Source organism: Hemiscyllium ocellatum, chromosome 19 (assembly GCF_020745735.1).
Source record: "Hemiscyllium ocellatum isolate sHemOce1 chromosome 19, sHemOce1.pat.X.cur, whole genome shotgun sequence".
Classification (NCBI taxonomy): Eukaryota; Metazoa; Chordata; class Chondrichthyes; order Orectolobiformes; family Hemiscylliidae; genus Hemiscyllium; species Hemiscyllium ocellatum.
The window spans coordinates 28,676,197-28,693,582 of record NC_083419.1 but is presented as its reverse complement, the minus strand read 5'-3'; the positions used below and the strand labels follow the sequence as shown (position 1 = coordinate 28,693,582).

The window sequence follows — 17,386 nt, the reverse complement described above, 5'->3', positions numbered from 1 at the left end:
ACTTCTAGTTTTGAAGCAAGTTAAACTTGCAGATCCACACTGATAGAGCAAATGTCAGAAACACTAAAAAAAATGCCTGGATAGCATTTCTTTTCAGCAGTCTTCATAGCACAATTTAGGCAACTGGCCATACAACAGAAAATGGAAGACACAACATTAATGGTCCGAACAGACTTTTTAGATACAGATTGCAGGTAAAAGTAAGAAAGAAGAATTTTAACTAAGATTACAAAGAACTGACACGCTTTTAACAATTGACAGATAAGGGAAACTGGAATTCAAAATGGAAGAATGAACCTCTGAAATGCCGAGTGTGCTGAATCAATGTCAAAGTATCATCACCACCATGAACTTCTCTTCATTCATTCATGGAATGTGGGCATCACGGGCTAGGCCTGCCCTTATTGTCCATCTCTAACTTCCCAGAGGGCGATTAAGTGTCAACCTCATTGCTGTTGGTCTGGAGTCACACGTCATGGTGGCTCAGTGGTTAACACTGTTGCCTCACAGCGCTAGGGTCCCAGGTTCAATTCCAGCCTTGGGCAACAGTGTGGAATTTGCACATTCTCCCCCTGTCTGCGTGGGTTTCCTCCGGGTACTCTGGTTTCCTCCTACAGTCCAAAGATGTGCAGGCCAGGTGAATTGGCCATTCTAAATTGTCCATAGTATTAGGTGCATGAGTAAGAGGGAGATGGGTCTCGGTGGGTTACTCTTTGGAGAGTCAGAGTGGCTTGCTGGGCCGAAGGGCTCGTTTCCACACTATAGGAATCTAATCTAATCTAATCCAACCAAGTAAGGACAATAGCATCCTTCTCTAAGGGACATTAGTGAACCAGACTGTTTGATTTATTGTTGTCACACATACTGACATATAGTGCAATGTATTCTGTTGCATGCTGTACAGGCAGATCATACTATACAAATTCCAAAATCTCTATCTAGAGACTCCTATAGGTTCACTCTTACTGCAGCTTCCTCCAATTTCATTCTTCCGTCTACAGTAATTTTCCTCCAGGAGTGTTCTTTAATTTATTTATTTAAAAAAAACATTAATTTTTACTTTTACAGATTAGGAACAGCCAACCGTTCAAGACAAATGGCCATTTTTCACAAATACAATTATTTATTACTTGAATTTTGATGACCAAAATGAAATTCTGCAAAGTTCTAAGGTAGAAGGAGGAAATATAGCAAAGCAAAATACTGAAGCTAAAAACCAGAAATAAAAATAGAAATTGCTAGAAATAGTAAGTTGGTCAGACATAGATCAAATAATTTCTCTCTTTACAGATGCTACCTGATCTGAAAGTGTCAGAATTTTCTGTTCTTATACCAAATGAAGCTATTAGAAGGGAAAAAAAAATCTATACAACACAGTTTCTACAAAGAATCATGAGTTATGTGCACCATCCATAGAGGGATATATTGAGACTTGAGTTCAAGTATTCTTCAAAAAGAAAAGCCACCGTAATCTCAGTATGGATTCTAGCAAAAACACAAATTAATGAAAACAGAGCAGAAGAGTGAAATGAGCACAAAGTTATCTCCCTCTCCAGGAAGAGAACAAAAAAAAAGCAAAGCTCTCTTTTTCCAACCAACTGCTGAGAGTTAGAATGATATCCAATAAACAAAGGATAACTTAACAATGAGTGACATGCAAGAGAAATAAAATAGAGATACTACAGTTTCTAAACACAGATTTTTATTCTGAACCTTTGACACGACAGTAGTAAAGATGAAAAATATAGCAGCAAGCTCAATTTTGCAGTGGGTGTTCCTGCCAGCATAAATTTGATCGAGCTAAAAAAGACCTGAATGTGAGTCTACTAAATGGAAATCCTTTAACAATATCAGGAGACAGATCAGCAACTGCTTCTTATTGCAAACACATGTCTTTTGACTGAAACAGTAAGACAGAAGGTGGATGGCCTATTTAAATCTCAGTTTCAGGCGAAGAACAGAAAACGTTATTGCAGGGCACAAAATGCTGGCTCCAGGCAGAAATACTCAATGTTATCTCGTGAACATTCTGAGGAAAAATGTAGTCAGAAGGGTAAGAACTGACTAGGGATCATCAACTTAGCTTTGTGTCGGGGAAATCATATCTCACTAATTTGACTGAGTATTTTAAAGAGGTGATAAAGAAGGTTGAAGAAGACAGAATGGTAGATGCTGTCTATATGGACTTCAGCAAGGCATTCATAGAGTCATAGAGATGTACAGCATGGAAACAGACCCTTCGGTCCAACCTGCTCATGCCGACCAGATATCCCAACCCAATCTAGTCCCACCTGCCAGCACCCAGCCCATATCCCTCCAAACCCTTCCTATTCATATGCCCATCCAAATTCCTCTTAAATGTCACAATTGTACCAGTCTCCACCACATCCTCTTGCAGCTCATTCCATACACGTACCACCCTCTGCGTGAAAAGGTTGCCTCTTTTATATCTTTCCCCTCTCACCCTAAACCTATGCCCTCTAGTTCTGGACTCCCCAATCCCAAGGAAAAGACTTTATCTATTTATCCTATTCATACCCCTCATAATTTTGTAAACCTCCAACGCTCCAGGGAAAACAGCCCCAGCCTGTTCAGCCTCTCCCTATAGCTCAGATCCTCCAACCCTGGCAACATCATTGTAAATCTTTTATAAAACATTTCAAGTTTCACAACATCTTTCCGATAGGAAGGAGACCAGAATTGCATGCAATATTCCAACAGTAGCCTGACCAATGTCCTGTACAGCAGCAACATGACCTCCCAACTCCTGTACTCAATACTCTGACCAATAAAGGAAAGCATACTAAACGCCTTCTTCACTATCCTATCTACCTGCGACTCCACTTTCAAGAAGCTATGAACCTGCACTCCAAGGTCTCTTTGTTCAGCAACACTCCCTAGGACCTTACCATTAAGTGTATATGTCCTGCTAAGATTTACTTTCCCAAAATGCAGCACCTCACATTTATCTGAATTAAACTCCATCTGCCACTTCTCAGCCCATTGGCCCAGACCCTGTTGTAATCTGAGGTAACCCTCTTCGTTGTCCACAACACCTCCAAATTTGGTGTCATCTGCAAACTTATTAACTGTACCTCTTATTCTCGCATCCAAATCATTTATGTAAATGACAAAAAGTAGAGGGCCCAATACCGATCCTTGTGGCACTCCACTGGTCACAGGTCTCCCGTCTGAAAAACAACCCTCCACCACCACCACCCTCTGTCTTCTACCTTTGAGCCAGTTGTGTATCCAAATGACTAGTTCTCTCTGTATTCCATGAGTTCTAACCTTGCTAATCAGTATCCCATGGGGAACCTTGTCGAACACCTTACTGAAGTCCATACAGATCACATCGACTGCTCTGCCCTCAATCTTCTTCGTTATTTCTTCAAAAAACTCAACCAAGTTTGTGAGACATGATTTCCCACGCACAAAGCCATGTTCACTATCCCTAATCAGTCCTTGTCTTTCCAAATGCACGTACATGCTGTCCCTCAGGAGTCCCTCCAACAACTTGCCCACTACCGAGGTCAGGCTCATCGGTCTATAGTTCCCTGGCTTGTCTTCACTGCCCTTCTTAAACAGTGGCACCACTTTTTTCAACTTCCAGTCTTCCAGCACCTCACCTGTGACTATCAATGATACAAATATCTCAGCAAGAGGCCCAGCAATCACTTCTCTAGCTTCCCACAGAGTTCTCGGATACACCTGATCAGGTCCTGATCGCTTGAGAGTTTCAAGACATCCAGCACTTCCTCCTCTGTAATCTGGATATTTTGCAAGATGTCATCATCTATTTCGCTATTGTCTATATCTTCCATATCCTTTTCCGCAATAAATACTGATGCAAAATATTCATTCAACAAGGTTTCGCTTGGTAGTTTGGTTAGCAAGGTTAAATCATGTGTAATCCATGGGTAGCTTGCTAAATTGGATACAATAGCTTGAAGACAGGAGACAGAGGGTGGTACTAGAGGGTTGCTTTTTGGACTGCTGGCCTGTAACCAGTGATGTGCCACAGCATTGAAGCTGAGTCCATTGCTTTTTTGTCATTTACATAAGAATTTGAATGTGAATATAGGAAGTATGGTTAGTAAGTTTGCAGATACCACCAATTTTGGTGTCGAGGTTATCTCAGATGGGCCAAAGGACTAAGGATTGGCAGATGGAATTTGATTTAGATAAATGTGAGGTATTGCATTCAGTAAGACAAACTAGGGCAGGACTTAGAAAGTTAATGGGAGGGCCCTGGGGAATGTTGCTGAACGAAGGGACCTAAGAATGCAGATGCATAGTTCCTGAAAGCAGAGTCGCAGGTAGACAGTGTTGTAGGTAGCGTTTGGCATGCTTGCCTTCATTGGTTAATGCACTGGGTAATGGAGTTGGGACGCCATTTTGCGGCTGTAGAGGACATCGGTTCAGCCATTTTTAGAATACTACATTCAATTTTGATATCCTTGCTACAGGAAAGATGCTGTTAAATTTGAAAGGGTTCAGAAAAGAGTTACAAGGATGTTGCTGGGATTGGAAGGTTGAATAGGCTAAGACTTTAATCCTCAGCGTGTCAGCGGCTAAATAGTGAACTTATAGGTTTGTGAGATCATGAGAGGCATGGACAGGGCAAATAGCCAAGAACTTTTTCCCAGAGTAGGGAAGTCCAAAATAGGGGACATAGGTTCAAGGTAAAAAAGGAAGGATTTAAAAGGGCGCTGAGGGGCTACATTTTCACAGAGTGTGATGCGTGTATGAAAGGAGCTGCTAGCGGAAGGGGTGGAGGTAGGTACAATTACAAAATTTAAAAGGCATCTGGATGGGTACATGAATAGGAAAGGGTTTAGAGGGCAATGGTCCAAATGGGACTATATCAGTTTAGGATAACTGGTCAGCGTGGAAGAATTGGACCGAACAGTCTGTAAACTCTGGGTTTCTGTGAAAATGTCTTTAGCCACCTCACAAGGAATGCCTCAGTTAATTCAAATCTTTGTTATAAAGGAGATAAGACTGTTTATCGGGTTATTAATGTTTAAATGGATACCTGTAATAGTTTTTGACCTGGATGCAGCAATAAAAATGTGCAGTTTCCTAAAGTCACTGGAATTTATAATTGTCTTTAAGATGTTTGAAAATAATTTTGAAAAACCTTCACCAATTACACAGTTATAGAGAGGTACAGCACGGAAACAGACCCTTTCATGCATTCAGTTAAAATTTCTTAGATAATAATGACCTGGAAGCAGTATCAACAAGAAAACTAAGAATGAAGCTGTGCAACTGGCAGACATGAAGATATGAAACATTATCTGGAAGGTGACAATGATCAGTAGGGATACAGACACAAGGGAAAGGCTGACATACATGCTTCTTCTCTTCACAAGAATTTTATCATTGTTGGGAAGAGGTCAGTTTTTACGTTTGGCAGACTAAGCGAAAGATATACTTAGGAGGTAGTGTGGGAGTTAGCTCAAAAACGTCTGAAACCTAGATAACATTGTGATTACCTTGAAAATTCTAAAGAGCTTGGTGTTTCTCAGAAGTGACCAAAACTGTGATCCTGGATGTTACTGGTTGGTCAGATGAGAAGGAGTCTGAAATTATACTATCAGGACAATCATGACTTGAGAGGGCTTGTAGAAACATCCCTTGATGACATCATAACCCAATAAAACAAAGGTGAAAAGCTGCTGTCACATTGTGTGGCCTACACAAAGGTTTGTGTTTGTGTAAGTAGTAAATGTTATACCAACTGTTTAAAATTATTATATAGAGTGCATGACATACATATATTTTAATACTTGTTTTAATGTTTGAATTTTAAATTAGTAACATATAGGTTTTTTTATGTGGCTGAAGAGTTTAATAATCAACTTGAGAGTACTTCTGCAGCCATGGTGGTTTCTTTTATAACTTCACAGAGGGGTTGCTTTCAGAACTAATTGGTTATGTACAAATGGAGAGTTTACAATCAAGCACATAAAAGATTGAGAAAGGGTAAAATTGAGTAAAAATCCATAAATTTCAAAGTTTAGGTCAACACCCATAGCTTGAAGATAAAGGATTTTAGTATTAATATGGCTGTACTACATAAATCCTTGATGAAGATGGATGTATACTACTGTGCTCCCGTGAAAGGGAGATGATGGCAAAACAGATCACCTTAGAGTCAGGGGTTTAGTTACACTTCCAAACCAGAGGTGTTTGAATTAAACTGCTAAGAAGTTTTTGAAACCGAGAATGCTTAAACTTCAGTGCTCGGAAGCTCCAGGAAAAAGCTTTCACATATTCCAGATTTGGAGTTGACATCACACAGTTAAATTAACTTTGAGGGGTGAGAGGAAAAAGATTATTTTGTCTAGTGTAAGCACTGTCCGAGGGATCAAGTGCTGTACAGGGGTATAGTTGTGATTAAAGGATTATATTTTAGCATGTTTTCAAAATCTCTAAAGCGGAGTTGTGGGATTGGGGTTAATCTATTTTATCTTTATTTCTTTTGCGAAACCAAATTCTGTTTCATGGTTAAAGCAAACCTGCACACAGTGTGCTTCTGCTTCATTGAGAGATCACCTCATTTGTAAGCAAAAATAACCAAAATAAACAAGTCAGATTTCAGTCTGGGATCTGATTTGACCAGTAATAACGTCAGTTTGCAGTATAAAGTGAAATTTACAGTATTTTTCATTTTAAATATTAACTTCCTGTTAATTTGTGTGTAATTTTCATTGGTTCTGATTCCTGTTAAAATAAAAGCTACAAAAAGTGAAATCTTGTTGGTAATATCTTCACTTGTGGGATCTTCAGTAAATTGGGTTAAGTTGACTTGGATTAGATGATACTTATCTAAGAGTGCCAAGGTAAACTTGCAGGAAGATTTGTGAGATAATCATTACTATTAAGGCACTAATTAATTTAAAATTAGTTGTATCAGGACATATCGAAAAAGGGGAACAGCAGAAATAAAAAAAGGGGAACAGCAGAAATAAAAAAGGGGAACAGCAGAAATAAAAAACGGGAACAGCAGAAATAAAAAACAAATAATTTCAATTCTGCATAAAACAGCTGAATTATTTAGAGTTAGAATGTTGCTTATGCAATAATATAGTTCAAAATAATCCTGATTGTTTTATTTCTTTCAGCAAATGACAGCACAAGTCAATGTGGCAAACTATATCACAATATCTTAAACTTCAAAGAGACACCTCTTCACGAGTTACCATTTGTCTGGAACTTTTAAGTTCAAAGCTGAGTAAAACTCGGCGGATAAAATAGATGTAAGAGAGTCAATACTAGGTACAGATTTGAAGAGCATAGGTTAATGCGGTTCACAGCTTAGTGTTGAGAAAGCCAAAGTGGTCGAATGTCACTCAGACAAAATTATAATCCATCTATATTATGCTCTGGTTAGACTATAATCTGAGCACTGTGTTAAACTCTGGTCACCTGGAAATACAGGAAACAGTCGAGCAATGAGTGGGAAGGAGCCAGGTTCAGAATTGGACTTTACAGACTGTAAAATGGACAGTGGAAAGGTCATTTTCGGATATTTAAAGTGGAGATGGTAAAGGTTAGCCCTGAATTCCACAAATAAAACTGTGCAATAGGATAAGTGGATATGAACTCAAATGAACAAAATGTAACTTTACAATGGATAAGAAGGTTCTTTTCTCCATACAGATAAATCAACACTTAGAATGGACTCCAGTGTAAGAAGAAAATGAAACCTTGATTTATTTAAGAACCAACTAGAGCATGTATTTAAGAGTGCAAGGTTTTCTTTTCTGGGTGTATAGATTAATTACAATGTTAAGTGGCCTATTTCGTTTCAAAGTATTTTGTGCTCTGAAATTTGTATACAATACTTAAAAGGTTACTTAGGCTGGATTTTCTTTCATCCAACACATTTAAGTAATCGCAAAAATATAAATGAACAGGAGGCATAGCAAATTCACAAAAAGTAATTCTTCAAAATACATTCTGACTAAACAAAGAAAACTGAACAATATTTCAACTTTGTTGGAAAATAAATATAAACAAGATTCTTTGGATTTAGAGACTGCAGCTAATTTCTATACACATGGTGCAAGAGCTCCTAAGAATAGCAATCCTCAAACATGTCAAAATTTCCAAGTCAGCATCTATTTCATTTCCAGACAAAAATTCAGTCGATTCAGTGTTTGTATTTTGAGTAGTATAGTAAAATTTCAAAACCCCTTCAACACAATTGTTTTCTCCCAGATGCACTTTGGCTCTCATGTTATTCAGTATGTCATGACACACATACTGCATAAACACAGTAATCGCTTGCACTTACATTTGCTCTTTCTTATGATCAATAAAGGTATCAGTTCTTCACCATTGTGCCCTTTTAACTAGAGTCCTAATTCCCTTAGTTCACAAAAATCTCCAGTACTTCCTCAATTAAACTCTGTTATACCTCATCCTCTGAATATCTCACATTCATTCATATTAAGAGGCAAATGTCAATATTTTGTCATTTTTTCTCTTGTTCAGCTATATTGGCAGAAGCACCATCTGTGGTTTAACATCCTTCAAAAAAGCCTCAACTTTGTTTAGTTTTTAAGAGATAAGCATATGCAGTAAACCACAATTAGAAGATTTAATTTCTCAGCACAAATTCCATTTCCTGTCAGGTAGTTTGACTGCCATAAAAGTCACTGATTATTACAGCTGTCAATTAATTTTTCAAATTTATTACACTCAAATATATTGATATCAGTACAAGTTTGGCTGCTGCTTGAGTAGATGAGGAAAGGAATCTGGAAGATATTGGAGAACTTCATTTACACCAAGACATGAAAACCATTCTCAAGCAACCAAAAACAGACACTGCTGGAAAAACTCAGCAAGTCAGGCAGCATTTGTGGAGAGAAATTAGAATTAATGTTTTTGGTCCAGTGACTCTCCTTCAGAACTCTTAGTCAAGCAAGTAGATGGGTGCAGATCACTGATCCAGGTGCCATCATACTGTGGAACAGTTGCTGACTTTATGCTTTAGGATTAATCCTAATACTAGAGAAGCACTGTAATGTCAAAGGTTGACTCCATTTTGTAAATCTGCAGATTCTGACAGCATAAAACTGTTCATGAGCTAATGAGTGGCATTTAAAGTAAACACATTAAAAACCTACTAGTTGAGATGATGGTACGGAAGAAAAGGTTACATAATAATCTGATAGAATAAATCATTTTGTGTTCCTCAGAGCAAATTTCTTTCCCTCTGAAGACTATGCTTCAAAGTTTTTCTTAAACACGTGTTTAAGAATTTCCTCCTCTTTTGTTTTCCTTTACAACCATCATTTGGCAAAACTAGCTTGTCAATGACTTTTTTCAATATGGAGGGTTTTTGAGGGCGGGGCCATGTTTCATGTTGGGGGAGGGGAGGGGAGAAAGGAAAGAAGAGATAGACTAATGGGATTCTCCACAAGATTAGACTACCTTTTTGTGAGGATGCAGGAAGATAAATATGCAACTCTACATCAGGCTCAAAGCGTAACAAGTCAGTAACAAGTCATAAACAGCAATCGGGGAAATAAAATAAATATGATGCCTTTGTATTTTGGTTCAATAGAACTGGCTGCAACTTGTGGTATGCAAAAACATGTCCCTTCCAAAAGTGCTATGTGAAAAATGGAGGCCTTGGTTCAATGCTCACATCTAAAAAGGTACAAAGTTCAGCTAGAGTATTTACATATTTCCCACAGTCTCACAAAGTTATGGTAAACAGATTCAAAACAATGGAAGCACAAAGTGCTTGAAGTAGTCAGCTGGTCCAGCAACATCTGTAGAGGAAGAAGTGGAGTTAACATTGCATATCAAAATGATTCTCCTGAACTTTCTGCCTTTATTTCAGATTTCCAGCACCTGCAGTACTTTGAACTCACCAAAATAACAGAGCTGTTCTACTGGGGTCTATTAACAATAAGTCAAGGCTTACATCTCCCCAACTTCAAAAATCATTGGATAGAGAGGGTGTCCTTTATAAAGAACAAAGTTCATTCCAAAACAATTTGAAAAATAATACCATGAACATCTTTGTGTTATTTTCATGTCAAAATCAAGTACATTCAGGATTTTTTTTAGGTAACAGTACTCAACTGAATCAAGTTATTTGTATTATGTAAGCATTGAGAGCACTAAGTGCTGAAATGACTTGAAACTGTGCTACTTAATATCTTATTCATTATCTCAACAAAAGAATTTCCTCCACCATTATGGTAGAATTTCACATTCAAGATTCAATCTGAAGTCTGGACTATCAAGAGTGCCTGAATGATTATAAATTAGTCTATGAGCAGCTTATTCAAATAGTACACATTAAAAATTTGTTACATTTACTGTGTTATTTTGAAGGGTAAAACAATGGGCTGAATTTTATAGCACCTGCAGAGACCAATATGTGGCAGGGAAGCTTTATGGTGGCATGTTATCACAGTATTGGGTGCTCCACCAGGTGACTTTTTTAAGGACTGAAACCCCAAATGCAGCTCTGTAACTTCTAGGTGGGTATAAAATCCAACAGGGACCCCAAAACAGCTGATGTATTGAAGCCGTCGGCTTGCCTGGTCTTGAACAGGAACAGGAGTGCCTGGCAAAATCGAGTGCGTTGATACTAGTATTTATGGCCATGTTCCAGGGTGGGGCAGGTTAAGTGGTGGAGTTGACAAAACATGCTCTCTTCCACCCTATGCTCTTCAAACCATATGATGATCAGCTCTAACAAGGGTGTGACTGGAGGAGCTGTTGGTGGCTTCTCCAACATCATAACCTCATTTCTAAAGTGGTGCTAATAACATATAAACTAACCTGGTTATATCCCCTTTCCAATCTCATTCCCTATCTTAGATAAAATCTAGTTTCCACTTTGACAACACCAAAGAAAGTTCAGAGATCTAAACATGAACAATACCCCACTAACTTGTGGCATTATACAACAATTTTATCTGTACTGCATGGATTCAGAAGTTTTTGGCTTTAAATTAGCCTGAAATAGAAACTGGAAGTGAATTTTGGATCTCTCTTAATTTCTCTGCTTTTTCATATTTAGCATTTTTATTATTGATTGCATCAAAACAAAAGTCAACCCAGAAAATTTTTTAATCAGGATTTCCAGGAAAGAGCTAGTTGCACATACTTACATCATCAGTGTCTTTGACTCTAAGAATTTGCTCTCTTAGATCCTGCAAGTCATTAAATGTCGACTGTGCTGTTATAGAATATACTAATGCAAAACCTTGACCATTCTTCATGTACAGATCTCTCATTGCTGTAAATTGTTCCTGCAAATAAAGTATATCTAGTTATGTTTACAGTTTGAGTTTAACTTGATTAATTTAAATTAATTAAAAAACTACAACTTTTACATATTTACCCCCAAAGCTTAAATAACTCAATCATAAGTTATAGGAGTAGAATGAGTCCATTGAGTCTCTTCAAGTCTGCTCCACTATTTAATCATAGAATCCCTAAAGTGTGGAAGTAGGTCATTATACCCATCGAATCCACACCAACCCTCTAATGAGCATCCGACCCAGACCCAGAACACACCCCCCCCCACCCGCCACACCAACACCCACCATCTCCATAACCCTGCATTTCTCGTGGGCATTCCACTCAGTTTGCACATTCCTGGATACTATGGGCAATTTAGCATGGCCAATCCACCTAACTGCACATCTTTGGACTGTGGGAGGAAATCAAAGCACCCAGAGGAAATACATGCAAATACGTGAGAAAACGTGCAGACTCCACACAGTCAGTCACCCAAAGGCGGAATCAAACCTAGGTCCCTGGGACTGTGAGGTAGCAATGCTAACCACTGAGTCACTGTGCCGCCCCTAAAATCCCAGGGCTCATGATGGATCAGGCCAATAGGTTTCTCAACCCCATCCTCATGCTTTTCTCTGGAATCCTTGATCCCTTCACCAATCAAGAAACTATCCATATCTATCTTAAATGCACAGTGACTTGGCCTCCACTGCCTTGTGCGGCAATGAGTTCCACAGAATCATTAATCCCTGGCTGAAGAAATTCCTCCTCATCTCAGTTCTATAGAGCTGCTCCTTCTCTTAGGCTGTGCCCTTGCATCCTAGTGTCTCCTACTAGTGGAAACATGCTCTCCATGTCTACTTTTTCCAGGCCGTTCAGTAGTCTGCAAGTTTCAATGAAATCTACCCTTATCCTTCTAAATGATGAACACAGACCCAGAGTCCTCAACCGCTCTTCACATGCACTTCATTCTCCAGATCAATTTTGGAAATATTCTCTGGATCCCCTTAAAGTCAGCACATCCTTCCTTATATATAAGACTCAAAATTGCTCATAGCATTCCACATGTGGCCTGACCAAAGCACCTTATACAACCCCCTCAGCTGTACCACTATTGTTGTGTTCTAGCGCTCTTGAAATGAATGCTTTTACTGCATTGGCATGATCTAAATGAGGATATTTTACTCGTTTCAATGATGGCCAATTCAGACTGAGAAGTTTTCCAGCTTTCCAACAGTTCTTAGCTTGTAATGATAGGGCAAGGTTTAAGTTATTTGATTTTAGAATCAGTTTTGTTGAAAATTAAATGTTAGCCATTCTGTAGAAGCGCAAAATGAAGAGTCAGAAAAAGCACATTAAAAATAGAGAATGGGCTCAGAATTGAAAAATGACATCCTGTGTCAATTGAATAATTATTCAACAGATTAAAAACATTCCCAAACCACAAGTTCATTCAGTCCACAAGATAGACTTTGGTATCAAAAAATATAGAATGAAATTGATAGTTAATCTAACTGAAGAGTGATAAAGCGTTAAATTTAAAGTAAACAGAAAAATAAATTTCAAGACAATGATGTTTGCAAATGCTTGAAAGAGTACAAAAGAAATAAACTCCAAAATGATGGCAGAAAGGAAGAAACAAACTGAAAAATGAAAAGAAACAGAGGCCTGAAATAAAAAGAACAGACGAAAAGGATTGTAGCTCCAGAAATAGAAGTAAAAAACTGATGGCAGGAGGTATGACTTTAATGATACAGGGACAGAAATCACAGGCCCTGGTGCTGCACATGGCTCACAATACCCCAATCACCCCGGCAGAATTCTGTAGCAAAAGATATCTCCCCACCACCTTCTCAAGTTTTATTAGGGGCCTCAATAAAACTGACCTTACCAGCTATGCCCCACAATTAATGAACAAATAAGAAAAATTGATACATTCATTGACGAATTTTCAAAAGCACTATACTCAATATATAGTCTACACATAATATGGATAGTGGCAAAGGTGATATTTCGACTTGTCTTGGACGAAGCCTAGTTGACAAAACAAATTCTGAGCCATCATAAAAATTGTTGGAATGTTCAGCCATTCAAGTTATTTAAGGTAAAATATAAACGAGGTATTGCATGTTATTCAAAGCTCAACTTTTGTGAGAATGTTTTCAGAAACCATCATTACAAAGTAATTATTAATATATCCATTAGCAAGACAAGGGACATTTTCATTTAGAGTCATTAAAATCTGGAATTTGCTACCACTGAAAGTGGCTGAGACTAAGAATGTATTGCCTTCAAAAGGAAACCAGATGAGTACGCAAGAAAAGGAAACAAAATACAGATTCAATCAATAAGCACATCGACCTAGACCCAATATACTGGTCACTGCAGCAGACAGCTGGAACTGACAACCAGAAGCGGCAGGTACAAATCACTATAAATGCCGGAGGAAACATCACAGAAGCTCTTCACAGGAGAGCTCCCAAGCACTGAGGATGTCACCTAGACTGGGGACGAAATGTCTGCAACACAAATTCCCAGCTCGGCAAACAGAACCACAACAAGGGAACAAAATGCTCAAAGATGAGTCAAATGGAATGGGAGGAGATCGATTTCAAAACTAGCAGAGATTGGCTACTCCAAACTGATCACTCTTTTCCATATATTCTATGTAACTGTATCTTACCGTCCCAGCTGTATCCAGGATTTCAAGCATGCATTGTTGTCCATCGACTTCAACTTGCTGCCATAAAAAAAGATATTTATTGGAACCAAAAAGGATTAGTCAAATTGTTTTCTATTTGATTCAATGTAGAAACAATGTTGAATTAATTATCAAACAAATCAGTTTTATCTTAAATGTCAAATCTGCATTACATGTTCTACTTTACAGAACCTTGTAAAGTTTAAGAAGCTTGAAAAATGCTGTGGTATAAAGGATTCTGTACAATATGATTTGTTGAACACAGATCCCTAAAAATAAATATTCATAGCACAGCTATTAACTATATCCGCTTGACGAACCATTCTCTTCTTCTTGACAAATCATTTATCACTAATCAAGTTTTATTTGCAACACAGCTATTCCGTGCAGCTCAGAAGACTGCCTCGTGCGTGTGGAGAAAATCTTCAGAGAACTATCTGTCCTGGGAAGTGATGGAAGTACTGTATCCTGGCTTTAGATTTGGAGACATTAAGCTTTTTGACTTCATAATAAACTCACCTTTCTATAAGAATCCTCTATTGTCGGATCATATTTTTCAACAAATATTCCTTGAACAAATTGTACAGTCTGCAAAACAGTGCAATTGACTCAACATTACTATGAAAACAGATGATTATACAGAAGTCGCACTTCACAGATTAATGTCAAGTTATAACATACAATAATGACCTTTAATTACAGCTTTAATTCCAGCATTTGAGAAAAATGGAACATGTGAAAAAATGTTTTCTGATGTGAGTACTATATGCTGCTACTCTTGACCTACAAACTAAGAATAGCCCCAGGTTCAACCTTTAGGATAAGTCGAGTTATGGAATTGTGAAAATGTTAGATGCAGGTCATGCAGTCTGGCTTGCTACAACAGCAACTTAACTAGTCTCACCCTCCCAGGTTATCTCTGTAGTTTGCTCTTCAAATAATTATCACATTCTCTTTCAAAAGCTATAACTGAATGTGCCCTGCACCACCTCATAGGCAGTGCATTCTTGACCCTACTCAAAAGGTTATTATGCTGTCTCTTATTTTTAACTAAAAAAAAAACCTGGTTCTCAAGCTTTCTGCCAAGAGGAACAGTTCTCCTATTTACCCTGTCCAGATTCTTAATGATTTAGCACACTTTTATCAAATTTACTGTCAACCTGGTCTTCACCAAGGAGAACAGTCTCATCTTCATCAACCTTTCCACGTAACTTGTGTTTCACTCCTGGAAGTATTCTCAAAGCGTTTCTGCACCCTCTGAAAATTCATTTGGTTCATTCTTACAGCATGATGACTAAAATTGCACACAATAATCCAAACCAAAATTCACTATAGTATCCTGTTTTAGTACTCTGCGCTGTATCAACTTGTAAAGTCCTTGACCCAAGATGCCTAGTAACCGTTCGCTACCGCTTAACCTCTCAATGCATTCTGCCACCTAGGGTATTTGTGCACATATACCCTAAATGAACTGTATCCTTTCCTCATTTTCCCTATCAAAGTATATTGTGGCACACCTTTTGGTTGCAATTTTCATCTGACACCTATATGCCCGTTTCACAAGCCTGTCTATTCTCCTGAAAATTATCAACACTACTATAATTGTGACTGTATCTTTTCCAAACAAACGTGTGCACATATCAGAATCACCTCTCAATAAGAAACAACGAGGTAGGTCCATGATTAATTAACCAATTAGAGTTTGATTTACACATAGCCACTGGAGTTAAATACAAGGACTGCCAGCAACAATGGACCCATATAATGAAGGTTGAAAGGAAACTGGAGATAGACATAAATATTTCTTTTCAATGCTTTGACTCACCAAAGCTGACTTCCCAACTCCTCCTGAACCGAGGACCACCAACTTATATTCGCGCATTGTGTAGCGTTTTCTGTGTGTACAGTTATCAGCTGCATCAAAATAAGTTTCACGATTGTTAGATAAAATGTTGCTGCAAAGAAAGATTACATGCTAATTTCAGAATAAAGTAAAACCTGCTACAGTATGTTACAAGGATTACACTACAACACAGAAGCATGCTGTACAGGCCAATAGGTTTGTAAAAGTGGTACACAAGCCTTCTCAAAAACATCTATCCAGAGCAGCATAATGCAATTTCTGTAGAAATTGCAACAGAAGTTCAGGATGGATAGCAGCATCTGCAGAGAGAAACACGGCTAATATTCTGAATCTAGGTGAACTCTCGAAGATGATTCATACTGAACTGGAATGCTAATTTTGTTTCTCTTTTCACAGAAGCTGCCAGACTTGAGTTTCTCCAGCACTGTTTTTATTTCAGATTTCCACAACCACAGTATTTTGATTTTAATTAATCTATTGGTGTACCCTAGAACTCTGTGGGAAGTTAGAAAAATGATTGTTGGGCTCCTTGTGGAGATATTTGTATCATTAATAGTCACAGGTGAAGTGCCAGAAGACTGGAAGTTGGCTAACATGGTGCCACTATAAGAAGGGTGGTAAGGACAAGCCAGGGAACTATAGACCAGTGAGCCTGACGTCGGTGGTGGGCAAGTTGTTGGAGGGAATCCTGAGGGACTGGATGTACATGTATTTGGAAAGGCAAGGACTGATTAGGGATAGTCAACATGGCTTTATTTGTGGGAGATCATGTCTCACAAACTTGATTGAGTTTTTTGAAGAAGTAACAAAGAAGATTGATGAGGACAGAGCAGAAGATGTGATCTATATGGACTTCAGTAAGGCATTTGACAAGGTTCCCCATGTGAGACTGGTGAGCAAGGTTAGATCTCGCAGAATACAGGAAGAGCTAGCCATTTGGATATAGAACTGGCTCAAAAGTAGAAGCCAGAGGGTGTTGGTGGAGGGTTGTTTTTCAGACTGGAGGCCTGTGACCGGTGTAGTGCCACAGGGATCGGTGCTGGGTCCACTACTTTTTGCCATTTATATAAACGATTTGGATGTGAGCACAACAGGTATAGTTAGTAAGTTTTCAGATGACACCAAAATTGGACAGCAAAAAAAGGTTACCTCAGATTACAACAGGATCTTGATTAGATGGGCCAATAGGCTGAGGAATGGCAGATGGAGTTTAATTTAGAAAAAGGCGAGGTGCTGCATTTTGGGAAAGCAAATCTTAGCAGGACTTGTACACTTAATGGTAAGATCCTAGAGAGTGTTGCTGAACAAAGAGATCCTGGAGTGCAGTTCATAGCTCCTTCAAAGTGGAATCACTGGTAAAATAGGATAGTAAAGGCAGCTTTTGGAATGCTTTCCTTTATTGGTAAAGGTATTGAGTACAGGAGTTGGGAGGTTGTGTTGTGGCCACTTTTGGAATATTGCATGCAATTCTGGTCTCCTTCCTACCAGAAGGATGTTGTAAAACTTGAAAGGGTTCAGAGAAGATTGACAAGGATGTT

At 38.4% G+C, this 17,386-nt stretch overlaps 1 protein-coding gene across 4 annotated transcripts in view; it reads right to left on the bottom strand.

The window, feature by feature from the left end:
- LOC132824914 (ras-related protein Rap-1b) overlaps positions 1-17,386 on the bottom strand; it is a 70,932-nt gene that overhangs the window by 11,668 nt on the left and 41,878 nt on the right. For 2 of the 4 annotated variants that reach the window (XM_060839785.1, XM_060839781.1), the window contains 4 exons: positions 15,810-15,898; positions 14,504-14,572; positions 13,967-14,023; positions 11,154-11,294 (listed from right to left, as the gene is read on the bottom strand). In XM_060839785.1, the coding sequence (XP_060695768.1) occupies positions 11,154-11,294; positions 13,967-14,023; positions 14,504-14,572; positions 15,810-15,866 (324 nt within the window). In that variant the 5' untranslated portion in view covers positions 15,867-15,898. Of the gene's footprint in view, positions 1-11,153; positions 11,295-13,966; positions 14,024-14,503; positions 14,573-15,809; positions 15,940-17,386 lie in introns of all 4 variants that reach the window. The other 2 variants (XM_060839782.1, XM_060839783.1) reach the window with 1 other exon arrangement.